The sequence below is a fragment of the Musca domestica genome, unplaced genomic scaffold (genome assembly GCF_030504385.1).
Source record: "Musca domestica strain aabys unplaced genomic scaffold, Musca_domestica.polishedcontigs.V.1.1 9, whole genome shotgun sequence".
Classification (NCBI taxonomy): Eukaryota; Metazoa; Arthropoda; class Insecta; order Diptera; family Muscidae; genus Musca; species Musca domestica.
In genome coordinates, this window is record NW_026712435.1 from 10,025,955 (window position 1) to 10,040,538 (window position 14,584).

Consider the following 14,584-nt stretch of genomic DNA (forward strand, 5'->3'; position numbering starts at 1 on the left):
ATATATGAATTTTTGGCTTAACTCTCATTTAGTAAAAACTCTTCAATCTCTTTGAATTTTTTTCCAGTGGTAGGTATTTTTACCTTGATTCCGGGAATCTATTTTTTTTTTTTCTTGTGGGACAGACCCGGAACCCTAGATTGTTGACCCGAAAGTCCGGGTTTAAGACCCGGATCAACTTATCAGAATAGACATTATAGACATCAGCTCTGTTGCAGTACCTGCAAAAATCTAGTAGTTGTGCAACTTTTTTCGATGTCAATCCCACATGCCAAAATTCAATAAATATTGATTTTCGTACAACCAGCACACAAGCGATACACGGTTGCAACGTCCAAAAAAATTACCATAAAAAGTGTCCAATTGTTATAGTATGGAGGGTATATTAAGTTCGTCATTCCACTCATCGAATAATCATTTTAGCCCCAACAAAGTATATATATTCTTGATCAGCGTAAAATTCTAAGACGATTTAGCCCTGTCCGTCTGTTGTAATCCCGCTACAGTCTAAACGAATTAAGATAGAAAGCTAAAATTTTGCACAGATCTCTCTGTTTTGTCTGCAGGTAGGTCAAGTTCGAAGATGGGCTATATAGGTCCACGATATCGTATAGCCCCCATATAACGGTATCCCCCCCGATATTCGGTATTTTGATGATTTTACCCACATTTTTCCACGGATTTGTCTGAAAATCCACATATGGAGTTCTTTGTGGATACATTATACCTCGAAAGAGAATTATCTATATAGGTCGACGATATCGTATAGGCCCCATATAACGGTACCCCCCCCCCCCCCCCCGATTTTCGCTATTTTGATGATTTTGGCCACATTTTCTAATGGAATTGTCTGATAATCCACACAAGGAGTTCCTTGTGGGTACTTTATCCCTTGGAAGAGAATTATCTATATAGGTCCACGATATCGTATATTTTGATGATTTTAGCAACATTTTTTAACGGAATTGTCTGAAATTCTATACAAGGAGTTCTTTGTGAGTACTTTACCCCCAGACATAGATTTTTCTATATAGGTCCACAATATCGTATATCCCACTATATATCGGCACCTTCCGATATTAGGCCTTTTAAAGATTTTAACAGAATTTTCAATGGATTTTATTTTTTCTGAAAATTTTCTAATTCGTTCCAAATGGTGGAGAGTATTGAAAGTTCGGCCCGGCCGAACTTACTGCTTTTTTACTTGTTCTAATTGTAATTGTCGTGCCAACTGACATTCATATTACGATAAAAATGCGTTGGGCAATTGGTGGCTATTGAAAGTTGGTAGTAAGAAGAGCAAACAGATTTTAATACTAGTTCCAGGAAATGGTTGTATCGTAGTCATCGTAAGGCAGTCGAAATTTTACATGAACATTATTCCATATCCTCGCGAATTCGGTCCGACTTTGTATTGAAAGTAAGTGAAAATTTCAGAATTTCATTCAACCCTTCGGTCCGAGAATACTTCAACTACGAACACGCATCAGAAATAAGTTTACTTCGACTTTGGAGAGGAAGTCGAACTAAACTCGGACATTCTTGTTCCTGGGCAACCCCATTAAACAGATCGTGTAAATTCTCATAATGTGAAAATGTTTGTTTACGTTCTCATACGTTTGTTCATTGTAGAAGAATACAGGTAGTCGTATCGACAGAGCTGCTGGGACAATGAATTGTCAAACCGATTTTGGAATAGAAATGTTGTTCACGGATAAGTGAACATGTTTTTATAATAAAAGAGAATAGCGGGGCTAACTGTGTAGATGAGAGGGATTTGTTAAACAGGGATCTTTTTAATACAGTCCATATTATATAAGAAAATGTGGTGAACAGACCTTTGAGTTAGAAATAAATAATTCAATTGCTGCATGTGGTATGTTTGAGTTAGATTACTGGATGAAATCTTAACTCATACTGATAAGGAAGTGCAGCATGTTTGCTTGCCACAAGTGAGATAGCTACGCATGTTTTATGACCTCCCCTAGAATTTATGGCGGCATGGTGCACAGGCATGTGTAGATTTGTATCTCTCTATTTCTCTCTCTCTCTCTCTGTCTCTCTCTCTCTCTCTTACACTTTATGCTAGACTAGGTTAAGAAAAATTATCATAAGTAGAACTTAAGAATTATTTTAAATGAATAAAGTGTGTAGTAACAAAAGTAAAACGGTGCATACATTTGTTCCGCGTACATCTGGTCCATCGAGCCTAAACGTAAAACAAAAAAATAATAATAAAAGAACCAGCAAAATAAAAAAGAAGCATAATAAAATGGGCAAAACAGAAACCATGATTGAGAACCAAAGAGACATAGTCGACTGTCTGGTAAAAATTAAACAGCAGCTGGAAGATCCAATGCGCACTTGTAGAGTGTCCGTAGTGGAAAAAACTGCTAGAGGAAAATGGGACATTTTCCTAAAAAACCACGAAATATTAATGTCGAAACCTTTTAAATATGGTGACTATTACAAAAAAGATGTATACGGCTACACCCGAAAATTGATGCAGGAAATTGAAAAAACAATTGATGAAATTAAAACAGGAGAATTAAGATCTCAAAAATTGCTTTCGGAAGATTCAACAGAAGCTGAAGAAACTGGATCAGAGAATAAATTGATGGCGGCAGACAATAAGGATGATAACGGAGTGGAGACTCAAAACATACGTCCCGAAACAGAGAAAAGGGAAGAATTGGGTGCAAGGAGCATTCAATGGAATTTCCCTAGTATGCGGAGTCAAAAGGAGATTGCGGCAAGAGAAACGGCGGTGACGGCGAGCAAACACGATGAGGGGGCCTCACATCTGGGCAAAAAGGCGTCAGACATAAGGGATGTGACTGTGGGGTCATACTCCCGGGAGGACGATTCGTTGGAAAGCTCGGCATCGACCAAGATCGAGTTAGAGGCCAGAGCGATCATCCGAGATATGGAAGTAACGGCGGTGTTGGCGAGCAAAAGCGACGAGGGGGCTTCAAATCTGAACATAAGGGAGTCAGACAAAAGGGATGTGGCTGTGGGGCCATACTCCCGGGAGGACGATTCGTTGGAGAGCTCGGCACCGACCAAGATCGAGTTAGAGGCTAGAGGGATCATACGAGAGGTGGAATGTACCATGATACTGATGGATAGCCTAGAGACGGAAAAGGATATAGAGACAGCATTTGATTTTATCGGAAAAATTGTGAAGACCGCGGAAAGGGAGATACTAATCGATCCAGAAATTCAGGAACAATGGAGACGACTGTTAATTAAGAAATCAAAAATATTAGCAGCTATCAGAGAATCTCAGTCAAAAATAGCAAGAAGGAGGGAGCAGCCGTACAGCATCATCAATAAAAGGGAAATTGAAGTTCCCACATTCAGTGGTGATATAAGTGAATGGGAATCGTTTCATGATCTTTTCAAGAGCCTAGTGCACGATGCACCGTACTACACCAACGTGGAAAAAATGCATAGGCTAAAAGCGGCGGTAATAGGAGAGGCGAGTCATATAATACAACATCTAAGGACACAGGACAACTCTTATGAGGAGGCGCTACAGTTGTTGAAATTAACATACGAGAATCGGAGGGTGCTATTCAATAAGATGGTGGATGACATTTTAGATCAGCCAACAATGGATAGTGAGTCCACAAAGAGCGTGAAGCAGATGCTGGACACAACAAAGAATAGCATTCAAGGCCTTAAATCCATCAATATACAATTGGAAAACACCGATATATTTTTCGCAAGGGTTATTCTAAGGAAATTTGACAGAAATGGATTAAGGCTGTACGAACAGCAAACAAGAAAGCCAAGAGAAACACAAAAGTTAAGTGACGTTGTTCAGTTTTTGGAACAACAATATTTGGCGTTGGAAGCAGAGGTCAAAGATAAGCTGTTTACCATCGAGATGAAGAAGAAGAAGGATATCCATCTGTGTCGCTGGGGCAATAAGGTGCTCAAGGAAGCGCAAGTTGCCATGAAGATGCCTGGTGGAAACCATGCAGGTAGAAAAAGGCAGGCTGTAGAGACAAGAAATTATGAACTGTGGGGCGATAAGATGGCGCTGCCAGAGAACGATGACATTTTTCGCCAAAGAAAGAAGACGATGCATAAAACGGATTCAGCCTGGAAATTAAAGCCGGCAGACAAAGGAGGTGGGACGTTCAAGATAGACCGGCTGGAAAGATGGAGGAGTTTCCTGGGTGCCATAACTTAATTTCTTTTCTCTTAAAATGTCTGTTCCCTTAGATTTTTTTAACTTTTTATAATTTTTATATTTTATACGTATTTTTGCCCCTGCCAAGAATGTTCACGGATAAGTGAACATGTTTTTATAATAAAAGAGAATAGCGGGGCTAACTGTGTAGATGAGAGGGATTTGTTAAACAGGGATCTTTTTAATACAGTCCATATTATATAAGAAAATGTGGTGAACAGACCTTTGAGTTAGAAATAAATAATTCAATTGCTGCATGTGGTATGTTTGAGTTAGATTACTGGATGAAATCTTAACTCATACTGATAAGGAAGTGCAGCATGTTTGCTTGCCACAAGTGAGATTGCTACGCATGTTTTATGACCTCCCCTAGAATTTATGGCGGCATGTGTAGATTTGTATCTCTCTATTTCTCTCTCTCTCTCTCTCTCTGTCTCTCTCTCTCTCTCTCTCTTACACTTTATGCTAGACTAGGTTAAGAAAAATTATCATAAGTAGAACTTAAGAATTATTTTAAATGAATAAAGTGTGTAGTAACAAAAGTAAAACGGTGCATACATTTGTTCCGCGTACAAATGTTGAATGAAAAATTATTGAGATTTGTAAAAATTATTGAAAAATTTATATCACAACAACCTCCGATTTGCATCGTATAAGAAACCATAAGAGATATATAGAACATGATATTGAAAAGAAATTGTGACCATTCATTCAGTTTTCGCGGTTTTAAATTATTTATTCAAAATCAATGCAACAAGTTGTTTGCTTTGTTATTGTTTGTATAGTAATTCTGACATTACAAGCCAAACAGGTAGACCTCTATACTTGCAATTTTTTCAAAGTTGACCTACCTTCTCTTCATTGTACCATGCTTCTACCTATATTCTTCTACAATGCGTTTAACTCATTCGTATTCGTATTTATTTTGAAAATTCGGGTGAAATCAGCTCGTATGATCTAATGGGTAGGCCATGGTTTGATGATTGCTCAGTTTCAGAATCTGAAAAAATCTACTAGTTTTGCAATTCTTTCCGATATTATATAGTGAAAGTTGGTCAACGTGTCAAAAAGGTTTACATTCTTGCAGTTCTGAAACAGAGCAAATGTGTTTGTGTACAGTGCGCCGTCGCTGATTGGCTTGAACATGATACGCCGCCCTAAAACATTGTATACTAGTTCCGCGCTCATTTTAATGAATGTTCCAGCTGATTGCTTTATCCTCACGTCTCATTCGTAAACAACATAGGTTTGCTTTTTGATTATTTTTTATCGGGCATTATGTCTTAGCTTCTTATTTGTTTTATTCGGGACGTCTTTTATTTTGCCAGTGCAACGCAATACACACAACAACAGTAACTACCTACCAAACAGCATCCTAACACCTTATTTTTATTTTAACGTGGGCATGTCATAGGAAGTGAGTACTCACCAAACTGTTAACTCGTATTTAGTTACTACATCGGGGTATTATGTCTTGCGTCTTATTTGTTTTGTTGGGGACGTCACAGATGGACCTGCATCCACGACTTGTTTGTCCAGGAATAAAAATACGAATACGAGAGTTAACACTTTAACTTTTATTATGGATTTATTTAACGCCACATTAAACTTGTAATATTATCGAATTACTACTTTCAATATCACACTGGAACCATATTTATCTCCAACTGTTGACAAGTCCATAAATTGCATTTTCTGGAGGTAGTAAGTATGTCTGTCAGGTTGTAATATTCTTGCTTGGCTTGGTAATTTTAAATGTTGAATAAACAGTTCTTACAGTACGTTTATATATATATGAGGGTTAACCCACTGGATTTGGATTTAAATTGTCATATCCATTACTTTTACTTCAAATAAATCCTCTCAAAGTAGGTTAACCCTACAAAAAGTTCTAACGTAAACATGGCATTAGATTCATATGGAAACCATTTCGAATCGTTTTGGCCTTAGTTAATAAGAATTTTCTATCATGGAATAGTTATAGAATTTTGAAGGTATAATTTCAGAGAAAGTTGTGTTTCTCATGAAAGACCACCGCTATATGTCCGATACCACAAATCAATTCGAATCGATTTCAGCTACTTGCAACTGTGTTTTTCATATTTTTTTGTTATGTATCCTAATTGCATAAATATACTTCGCTAAGGTTAATGACCGGCTTAAAAGTTTGAAGAATAAGAGTTACCTGTGAATTCAGAAAGCCGATCAATCTTACGTTTTCACATTTTCACAAGTGCTGAACACTTGCTATGCGGGTTGTTCCAGAACCTGCAAGAATCGACTAGTTTTGCAATTTTTCTTTCATATCATAAAAGGAAAATCGGTTATCGTAGTAAAAACTTTTACATTCTTTCAGTTCTGAAACAGACCAATATCTAGTAGCCGGTCTTATTTTTCGTTTCGTTTTTTTCAAAACCCACCCATTTACATTGCAGAAGTTTGGACTAAAATGCACATAATAAGTATATTTCAAAAATTGTTATCAGAGATTTTCTCCGATCATATGTTTTCTAATATATTTGCTTCGCTTTAAATTACCCCACTTTATAGCAAATCTTTACACATTAATGCTAATAAAATTGTATCAGTTCACTTGGAAACGGTGATATGCGTGCTGTCATTGCTATCGAAGAACATTTATGCATATTTACATACTTTCAGTACGCAAAAACATTTCGAAGATTATTTTTAAACGAACAAAACAAGAATGATTTCGATGCAAATGGCTAGTCACATTTCTACAGAATAAACAATTTTGATACACACAATAAATAATACATACAAAAGTAAAGTACATATGTACGTACGTTATAAATTATATTTTCCATTCTCATTCATTACTTTGTAACAATACAACCAGCCAGAGAGAAATGTGTTTAATAGCAATTGCATATTTATTTTTACACTCACTAGATCACTGCTCTCTCTCTTCGTTTCTAGATAAGGCTGGCGATAAACAAAACAAAGGCGGCAGTTAATCAGTTAATTGTATTCTAGACCTCGTTGAGAGATGTCGTCGACAAACAGCACGAATCAACTAAAAACACGGGTACTGTCTATTCAGAGTCATGTAGTGCATGGATATGTGGGCAATAAAAGTGCAACTTTTCCACTGCAAGTGAGTAAATATTGTAATAATATCTATATGAATTCACTCAATAAACTGTATATTTATCTCGTCAAGGTCTTAGGCTTTGAAGTGGATGCCATCAATTCGGTACAATTTTCCAATCACACAGGCTATGCCACGGTTAAGGGTCAAGTTCTGCAGGAAAAGGAATTAGGCAAGTTATAGTAAATTGATTATTAGATCTTATCCATTAACGTACACACGCACACATTTTAATTTAGTTGATTTATTTGATGGACTTGAAAGCAACGGCCTCTTGAATTGTTATTCACATCTACTGACCGGGTATATAGGAAATGCCTCTTTTCTGAGACAAGTTGCTAAAATCGTATCTAAATTACGCGCTAACGATCCGAACGTGATATATGGTTGAGTAATGTTGCTGTTAAATAGAGAATTTTTAATCATGTACTTTTTCGTTAAATGTTTACAGTTTGTGATCCGGTCATGGGCGATGATGGACAAATGTACGTGCCAAAGGAATTACTTCCAATATATCGTGATGAAATTATTCCTTTAGCGGACATTATAACGCCTAATCAATATGAGGTTGAGCTTTTGACCGAAATGAAAATATCAAATGAAAAATATATTTGGGAGGCAATTAATTGGTTCCATGGACGTGGCATTGATACCGTGGCAATTTCAAGCAGCGATTTTGGTAAACCCGGAGAACTCCGCGCATTCCTAAGCAAAAAAGCTGGGCCGCGTTACGCTCTTAATATTCCCAAACAAGGCACAAATATTTCATTTACCGGTACTGGTGATTTGTTTGCATCATTGTTCTTGGCTCATAGTTACCAAACACCGGCAACGCAATTATCTACTGCTTTGGAACGTACAATTGCCTCACTGCAAGCCGTTATAAAACGGACCTTAGATTCGATGCCTCTAGAAGTTCTTGAGGGTAAGCGGAAAGTTACCTCTTTTGAACGTGAACTAAAACTGATTCAGAGTAAAGTGGACATTGAAAATCCCAACGTGAAATTACTTGCTGAACAAATTGTTTAATATATCCGTGTTTTCAATACCACTTTGTTGTGTTTTGTCTTTATTACTTGTTTGTTAACCGTTTGCCAGTACAAAATAACTTTTGACAATAAACACTGTTAAGCTTAAGTTTTATAACCGAAGATAACGTACATATATGCACACACATATATAGTTAAAAATATACATAATAAAAATATTATATATCATGATATACTATAGTAATTTTTTTTTATTTAGTCAACATGCAAAGACAACTGTCCATTCTACACTCACATGAATCGGAAATAAAGGTGTGGATTTGTTTCTATCTTATATAGAAATTCAGTGTTTATCTGATAACCGAAATGGCGAAGTAGTGGACTGATATAGCATAAAGCATTCACCATTACAAAATATAACTATTAAAATCTAAACATTTCCCAAAGAAAAACTTTGGGTTGCAGAAATTTTAACTAATGTTCCGAAAATTTAACTAATACTATCTCTTTATTTTTAAAACCCTGTTCCCAACATTACAAAAAAGCTCATGTTTCGAATGCCCTATGTATGTCTGCTTATTTGCAAGTACACTGCCACCAACAACACTCACGCCATATTATTCATAAGAAAGTCAAGAAAACAATTGTTCCTTTTTTTAAAGGGATTGGAATGGAAGAGCTGTATCCGTAAACATATGCAGGGTGAGATGAAAGAACTGCAACCAACTTCAGACTGCTGTCATACCTAAGCCACTCGTCCGACAGCTGTTAAAATTATTCCAGTGACAGCTCATTATATTGTTTACAAGCGTACAAAAGCATTTCGGTGAGAATTTTCCAGAAAAAAGTTATTCGTGATGGAATTCAAGCGTGATAGTGTGATTTCTTTATATTTGGCTGGAAAACCACAAGTGGCTGTCGTTAGAGCACTCCATCATTTAAATGTGAATATATCTTTTGTGTCTCGTACGATCGCTCGTTACCGTGATACTAGTAGCGTAGCCCGACGTCAAGGAAGTGGACGGAGGGAAACAGCAACATCGGCAGAAATGGTTCGAAAAGTAAAGAATCGCCTTAATCAAAAACCGCGAAACAGTGGCTCGTGAGCTGAACGTTTTGCAATATTTCCGATCGGCAAATATTGAAAAAAGTGTTCGGGATAAAGCCATTGAAATTCAAAAAGTGCACGAACTCACACCGCAACAGAAAGAAAACAGACTCAAAAGAGCTAAAGAGTTGCTTCGCTTGATCGAACGTGGTGAACTGACGAATTCGGGTTTCTCCGATGAGAAAACATTCGATGTCCAGCAGTTTGTAAACAAACAAAATGATCGTGTTTACTTGCCAAAGAAGTCAACTGAAAATGTGCACCGGCCATGCTGATGGTGTGGGCCGCCATAACAGCCGATGGTCGCTCTCCGCTCGCATTTATCGACCGTGGCATCAGAATAAATGCCGAATATTATCGCGAAAATATTATTAGTATTAAAGCCTTGGGCACGCAAACATTTTGGCCGCAGACCTTGGACATTCCAACAGGACTCAGCACCATCGCACTCACAACGCGCCAACCAAGAATGGTTACGAAAAGAGGTTCTTCGCTTCATTTCCCGCGCACAATGCCCACCAAATCTGCGGATACCAATCCGTTGGACTATTGATTTTGGAGTATTTTGGAAAGCAAGGTTGGCACTCAAGCAAGCGCTTCGCCGAGAATGGGCCAAAATACCGCAAATCAACATTCGAGCAGAGTGTGACGGTTTCATTGGCCGTTTGAAGGCCATAATGCGTGCCAAAGGGGACCAATTCGAACGAATCTAAACTTATTCTAAAATTTGATGCTATTTTCGACATTTTTTGCTTTCATTCAATAAAAGTTAAAAAAATTAAAAAATTATGGCTATTGACTTTGTTGCAGTTTTTTTATCTTACCCTATATTTCATAAATATCTTCTTCATACCGATCAGTGAAACCACAGTATATGATATCAATATACTTAGAAGGGAGATTCGAATATATTGAACATCAAAAAGACTTAAATAAACATATTTGGTTGACTTTTTACTAGTTAAACGAGTTTAACTTGTACCTGCAATCGGATCGGAGATTTTTGTAGTTCCTGACAACATTCGAGCATTCAAGAAAAAAATACTTATGTGGGATTTTAGGATATCGAAGACAATTGCAAAAATAGCATATTTTTGTAGGTACTGGAACAGAACAATAATTTATTATAACAAATTATTTTAAAACTCAGATGAATTATATTTGAAGATCAAGAATTTCATTGAACCAGAATTTCATTGGAAAGCCAGAGAGATACGACTATGAACCGATTACAAAAGCCAATTACAATTTTAATAAAAGATTTATGTGGCGTTTCCACTGCACTTGATTCGCTCTCTATTCGTTGTTTGACCCTTAACTATGAAAAAACTACCTAATTCTTCACACAAAATTTCCTGAGCGAACACTCATATTTGTACGTTGTTCAAATCAAATCACTCTCAGAATAACGAAAAAATATGTCCCATCCCTAACAAATGAGAGCATTTATCGAAAAAATAAATTATGACATTTAAAAATTAAAAATAGAAAAATTTGATGAAATTTTAAAAATTTTCGGGAAGACTGAAAATTATGAATGAAAACTACAATGTTGAATGGCGTATGTACATTCAAACGAAAGTAAATTTTGTTTTCTCTCTCATTCGAGGTACGCATTTTGTCCACGAGTTAAAATTTCCACAGAAAACGCAAACAAAAGAGGCAACATTTTCAAAATGTTTCTATCGGCAGAAAAAATGTTTGACAAGTGTCTCTCCAGCAGAATTTAAAAATGGAAAAACACAAAAATGTGTTCAAAATGTCAACATTTACACAAAAAGTTGAAATCGTGAATGAAAATTGTAAAATTAATGATATAATAAATCTTTGGGAGGAAAACAATAATTTCTTCTATTCATATTAGTGAGAATTTCATGTATTTTCGTATAAATTCCCATTAAAATCAACAAACAAAATTTTTGAAAAAAGGAATTATTTTACTATGAATTACGAATCGTGCCGTATGAACGGGTTAATTCCTGTACCTAATTCTGAGAGCGAACAACGTTGTTCGGTTTCCAATGGAAACATGCTATTAGACAAATTTTAAGTTAGTTTTTCGTTCAAAGGTAGTTTTTCGTTCAAATAATTTTGGTGTTTGTGAGTCGGTGTGTGTTGAGTTGAATATTGGGGCATTGGTTTTGCTTGTGGCGGTAGTATATCTTCCCCATGGCGATGTTCAGTCTTTCTGTGATGTACATGAGAGTTTGTTTGATCGCTTCTCTAATATCATTGTCCTTGGTGATTTTAACTGTAATTTATTTGTGTCTTCGAACTCTGTTTTGATGAGAGGATTATGCAGATCATTGGGGCTAACTATTGTGCATAACATGAAACCTACCCATTATGATTTGGCCCATAACTCTACCTCGTTAATTGATTTTTGCCTTACTAGTGATAATTTGTCCTTGGGTTTCTCGTCTCAGGGTCGATGTCCTGGTATATCACACCATGCCTTTGTTTTTGGTTTGCTTAACCTGCCTGTATTTTCAGAGGAGAGATTTATTGAGTATCGTAACTTTGGCCGAGCGGATTGGTTGGGCATTTTAAATTTCATATCCGATTTTGACTTCAACCCCTTATATTCCAATTCTGATGTGAATTGTCAACTTTCACTATTTGATTTGTTGTTTAACGCGCTATTGTCTTTCGTTCCTGTTTCTGTTCGTAAGGTCAACCCCAGGAATGATGCATGGTTGGAATCTGATGTGGTGAAATCGGCACGGATGTTTAGAGATCTTGCGTACTTTGAGTGGCGCAAGCGACCTATGGAGGGTAATAGAATAATATATTGTATGTATAGGAATCGTTGTAAGGCTGTGATTCCTCATCAGAGAGACGTAAGTACTATAATGATTTCTTTGGTCGTATGAATAATAATCAGCTGTGTAAATCTCTAAAGTCGTTTGGTGTTTTGGGTAGTGGTAATGAAGCTCCACCAATTGATGTCAATGCTGCTAATCATTATTTTTCCAGTGGGAATCCTGGTTTTGCGGGTGAGCGTGGTCAGTCTCTTCATAGTGGGAGATGATGTTTTTCGGTTTTATTGCATATTTTATTCTGATGTTGTAAGGTCGGGAGCTGTGTAAGTCGGGAGCTGTGGAGGTTGATGGTGTGCCAGTAAAGTTTTTTAAACTTATATTTCCATACATTTCCTGTCATTTCCTGCATTTTGTTAACTCGATTTTTATGACATCTTCTTTTCCTCGGGCGTGGAAGGTTGCACGAATTGTTCCTGTGCCGAAAACTGGTGAATCATTTGATTTGTCGAATCTGCGTCCCATTAGCATTCTACCTGCTATGTCAAAAGTCGTTGAGCATATTATTAAAGAAGCGATTGTTGACTTCCTTGATGATCGTAGGCTATTGAGTAGTTCTCAGTTTGGTTTTCGGCGACGATGTACGACCACGCAATAAGTGCGTAGTACGACCACGCACTTATTATATCTTACTGACATGATTAGAGATGTATTTAATTCATCTGATGTTGGGTTATTATTGGGTCTTGACTTGTCAAAGGCTTTTGATTCGATCAACCATTCCCTTTTACTTGACAAGCTGAGGTTTAAGTTTGGTTTTTCATCTTCTGCGTGTCGTTTAATGGCCTCATATTTGGAAGATAGGTCTCAGTTTGTTGTTGTTGTAGCAGCTCATACATATGTGTTCGTTCGGTTTCCATTTTCTGACTCAGTTCAATCAGGTTCTGCCTCTAAGTCCAGTCTCAAAAAGGATGCAACCTGTTTGGGTTGAGTCCATAACGAGACTGGAGTTAGGTGAGTAGGCTTGGCTGGGCAGCGAAATAAGTGCAGCGTGTCATGAGGGCCTGTGCCACATGCTGGGCAGATGTTCTGCACTTCGCCGTTGATCCGGGCCCAGTAGGAATTTAGGCGGCTGCACCATCCGGATCGTAATTGAGCCAAGACTACTCGGGTTTGTCGGGGCAGCTCTCGTTCTTCAGCTGCGACGGGAGGGGGATGGTCTCCTAGCACAGTATTCACTCTATATCCTTCAATGGCTTCTGAGACCGCATTAGAGTGAATACTATTCAGTCCCGCTTGATAGGCCTGTTGATCTAGAGGCTCTCTCTTATACCTCTGTACCTCTCTCTCTAGATCATGAAGGTCTTTCCTAACGTGCCTGGGCGGAGGTTGCCTATCCACAAGATGGTGATTTGGATGGCTTTGTCTATAACACCCAAGCAGGTATTGCATTGACAGCATTTTGTTATGCTGTCGCACCGGTAAGACCTTCGCCTCCTCATGTAGGTGATCGACAGGTGTCATGAGAAGGCACCCTGTTGCGGTTCTAAGGGCGGCATTCTGGCAGGACTGAACATTTTTCCACTGCGTAGCACTGACGTTAGCGGACCACACTGGAGCCGCATAGTTTACCACAGACCGGCCTATCGCGTTGTAAGAGGTCAACAAGGTTTCCTTATCAGCTCCCCAAGTACTGCCGGCCAGAGACTTGAGGACCTTGTTCCTACTTCTAATCTTGTCGCAGATAGCTGTGGTATGCGCGGACGACTTGAAGAGGCTATCGAATGTGATCCCTAATACCTTGGGGTAGTTGGTGGTCGGAATAATAGCACCATCGACCTGCACATTCAAGGATAGCCCCATCTCCGCAGTCCATGCGGTGAAAAGTGTGGCCGTCGACTTAGTGGCGGATATCTTCATATTCCTCGCAGTGAAAAAGGCGGTAAGATCAACAAGGTAAGCGTTCAACCGATCGCAAATGTCATCAATAATGGGTCCGGACGCCACGAGCGTACAATCATCTGCGTACGTTATAATCTCTATGCCGTCTGGAGGGCGTGGAATTTCAGAAAGGTAGAGGTTAAACAGTTCCGGAGATATCACCCCACCTTGGGGAACTCCCTGTTTAACTCTACGGATGCTCGACTTCTTGTTTCTGAATTCCACGTACGACTGGCTTCCACACATGTAGTTTACTATCCAACGTTCCTCAAACAGTGTGGCATGATTGACTGTATCAAATGCTTTTGATAAATCAAGTGCCACCATAACTGTTCTATCGCACGGCCTGTTCTGGTTGAGACCTCTACTGACATGTGTGGAAATGGCGTGTAAAGCTGTTGTTGTGCTATGCAATTTTCGGAATCCGTGTTGATGATCGGCTACTGGGAAACACTCTCTTATGCTGGGGAGGAG

The 14,584-nt window shown here is 38.2% G+C and overlaps 1 protein-coding gene across 1 annotated transcript; it reads left to right on the top strand.

Annotated features, from left to right (window-relative positions):
- The first annotated feature begins 5,464 nt into the window (after positions 1 to 5,464).
- On the top strand, positions 5,465 to 8,535 carry LOC101899888 (pyridoxal kinase). Its single transcript, XM_005190050.4, has 5 exons — positions 5,465 to 5,618; positions 7,142 to 7,319; positions 7,386 to 7,485; positions 7,553 to 7,699; positions 7,765 to 8,535. The coding sequence occupies exons 2-5, from the start codon at positions 7,212 to 7,214 to the stop codon at positions 8,340 to 8,342; spliced, it is 933 nt and encodes a 310-aa protein (XP_005190107.1). The 5' UTR covers positions 5,465 to 5,618; positions 7,142 to 7,211; the 3' UTR covers positions 8,343 to 8,535.
- Positions 8,536 to 14,584: the final 6,049 nt, after the last annotated feature.

Coding starts and splice junctions, on each gene's coding strand:
- LOC101899888 (XM_005190050.4), top strand. CDS start 7,212: ATGTCGTCGACAAACAGCACGAATCAACTAAAAACACGGGTACTGTCT. Junction 7,320..7,385: donor GTGCAACTTTTCCACTGCAA/GTGAGTAAATAT, acceptor TATCTCGTCAAG/GTCTTAGGCTTTGAAGTGGA. Junction 7,486..7,552: donor TCTGCAGGAAAAGGAATTAG/GCAAGTTATAGT, acceptor ATTTTAATTTAG/TTGATTTATTTGATGGACTT.